The following is a 1,236-nucleotide window of genomic DNA, read 5'->3' as shown; positions in this document are numbered from 1 at the left end:
TCTATACCTATACCTATACCTATCTATCTATCTATCTATCTATCTATCTATCTATCTATCTGTCTATCTATTTATCAATCTATCTATCTATCTATCTATCTATCTATCTATCTATCTATCTATCTATCTATCTATCTATCTACACACAAACTCACGCCCAGTACAGAAGCAGTCATCCCCTTTGGTCATAGAGACACTCATGTACTGTGCTCTGCATGTCTCGAAGCACCACGGGCTGCTCATAGACGGCGAATTCGATGACGCAGGAGGCAGTGACGTCATTACTCCGCAGCCAATGGTTGCTGGACAAGTCAGAAGGGGGGATAAAATAAATTGTCATTTCTTAAAGGAAGATGTTAGGGGGTTTAGGGAAGGGGAGGTTGGAAAAAGTAGGATAGGGGAAGGGTGGCGGAAAGTGGTTTGTGTGTGCAAGTGTGTGTGTGTGTGTGGGGGGGGGGGGGGGGGGGGGGGGGGGTGAGGGCTTTGGTCTGAATGAGAGACTAGTGTCAGCAGGGGGAGTTTCACGAGCTCAAACGACCTTATGCAGTTGTGAGTGCCGTAAAACACTTACCAAAAACAAACAAACAAACAAACACAAAAAAACAATGTAAAACAGCAAAACTTAATCAACATCTTTAAAACACTCACTGTTACGTCAAGTATTTTTATAACTTATTTTCAGAAACTATTAGAGGATAAAGTGTGCTATTCTTACAAAATCCTAGGCTCGACAACTGATCATTATGAATCTACTGTACACTGATGTCAGGCTGTTTATAAACGCAGCCTGCAGTTCTATGAAGTGACGTGGGTAGCTTAGTGGTTAGGCAACCCGGCCCGTAAGTGAGAGATTGCAGGTTTGAAGTCCGAGCAAGGAAGTTTTACAGAAAGATCCTTGGGTCCGAGCCTCAGCTATGACCAACGTTGTATCCTTGGATAAGGCACTTTACACAATTTCCCACTTTGCTCGGTCCTTTCAGATATTGACATTAAACTCGGAGGTCCTGCCTCTTAAACAGTGTTGATAGTAGAGTTAAACCTATACCACTATTCACCTGTTCATTAAATCAGTGAACAGTGGACTGTGCCGTCTATTTTAAGTGGATGTGGGAGGGAAGAGTGCGTTATGTGTATATGGGTGTGCATATATATGTGCGTGCGTAAACGTGTGTGTGTGCTTGTTTGTGTGCGTGTTTGTGTGTGTGTGTGTGTGTGTGTGTGTGTGTGTGTGTGTGT

The 1,236-nt window shown here is 43.3% G+C and overlaps 1 protein-coding gene across 1 annotated transcript in view; it reads right to left on the bottom strand.

The window, feature by feature from the left end:
• LOC101848151 overlaps positions 1 to 1,236 on the bottom strand; it is a gene marked incomplete in the record, with an annotated part of 62,163 nt that overhangs the window by 36,837 nt on the left and 24,090 nt on the right. Inside the window, 1 exon segment of the mRNA XM_035972739.1 lies at positions 156 to 302. Coding sequence (XP_035828632.1) covers positions 156 to 302 — 147 coding nt within the window.

Source organism: Aplysia californica, unplaced genomic scaffold (assembly GCF_000002075.1).
Source record: "Aplysia californica isolate F4 #8 unplaced genomic scaffold, AplCal3.0 scaffold00821, whole genome shotgun sequence".
Taxonomy (NCBI): Eukaryota; Metazoa; Mollusca; class Gastropoda; order Aplysiida; family Aplysiidae; genus Aplysia; species Aplysia californica.
The sequence above is the reverse complement of the archived record's forward strand: the minus strand, read 5'-3'. Positions and strand labels throughout refer to the sequence as shown.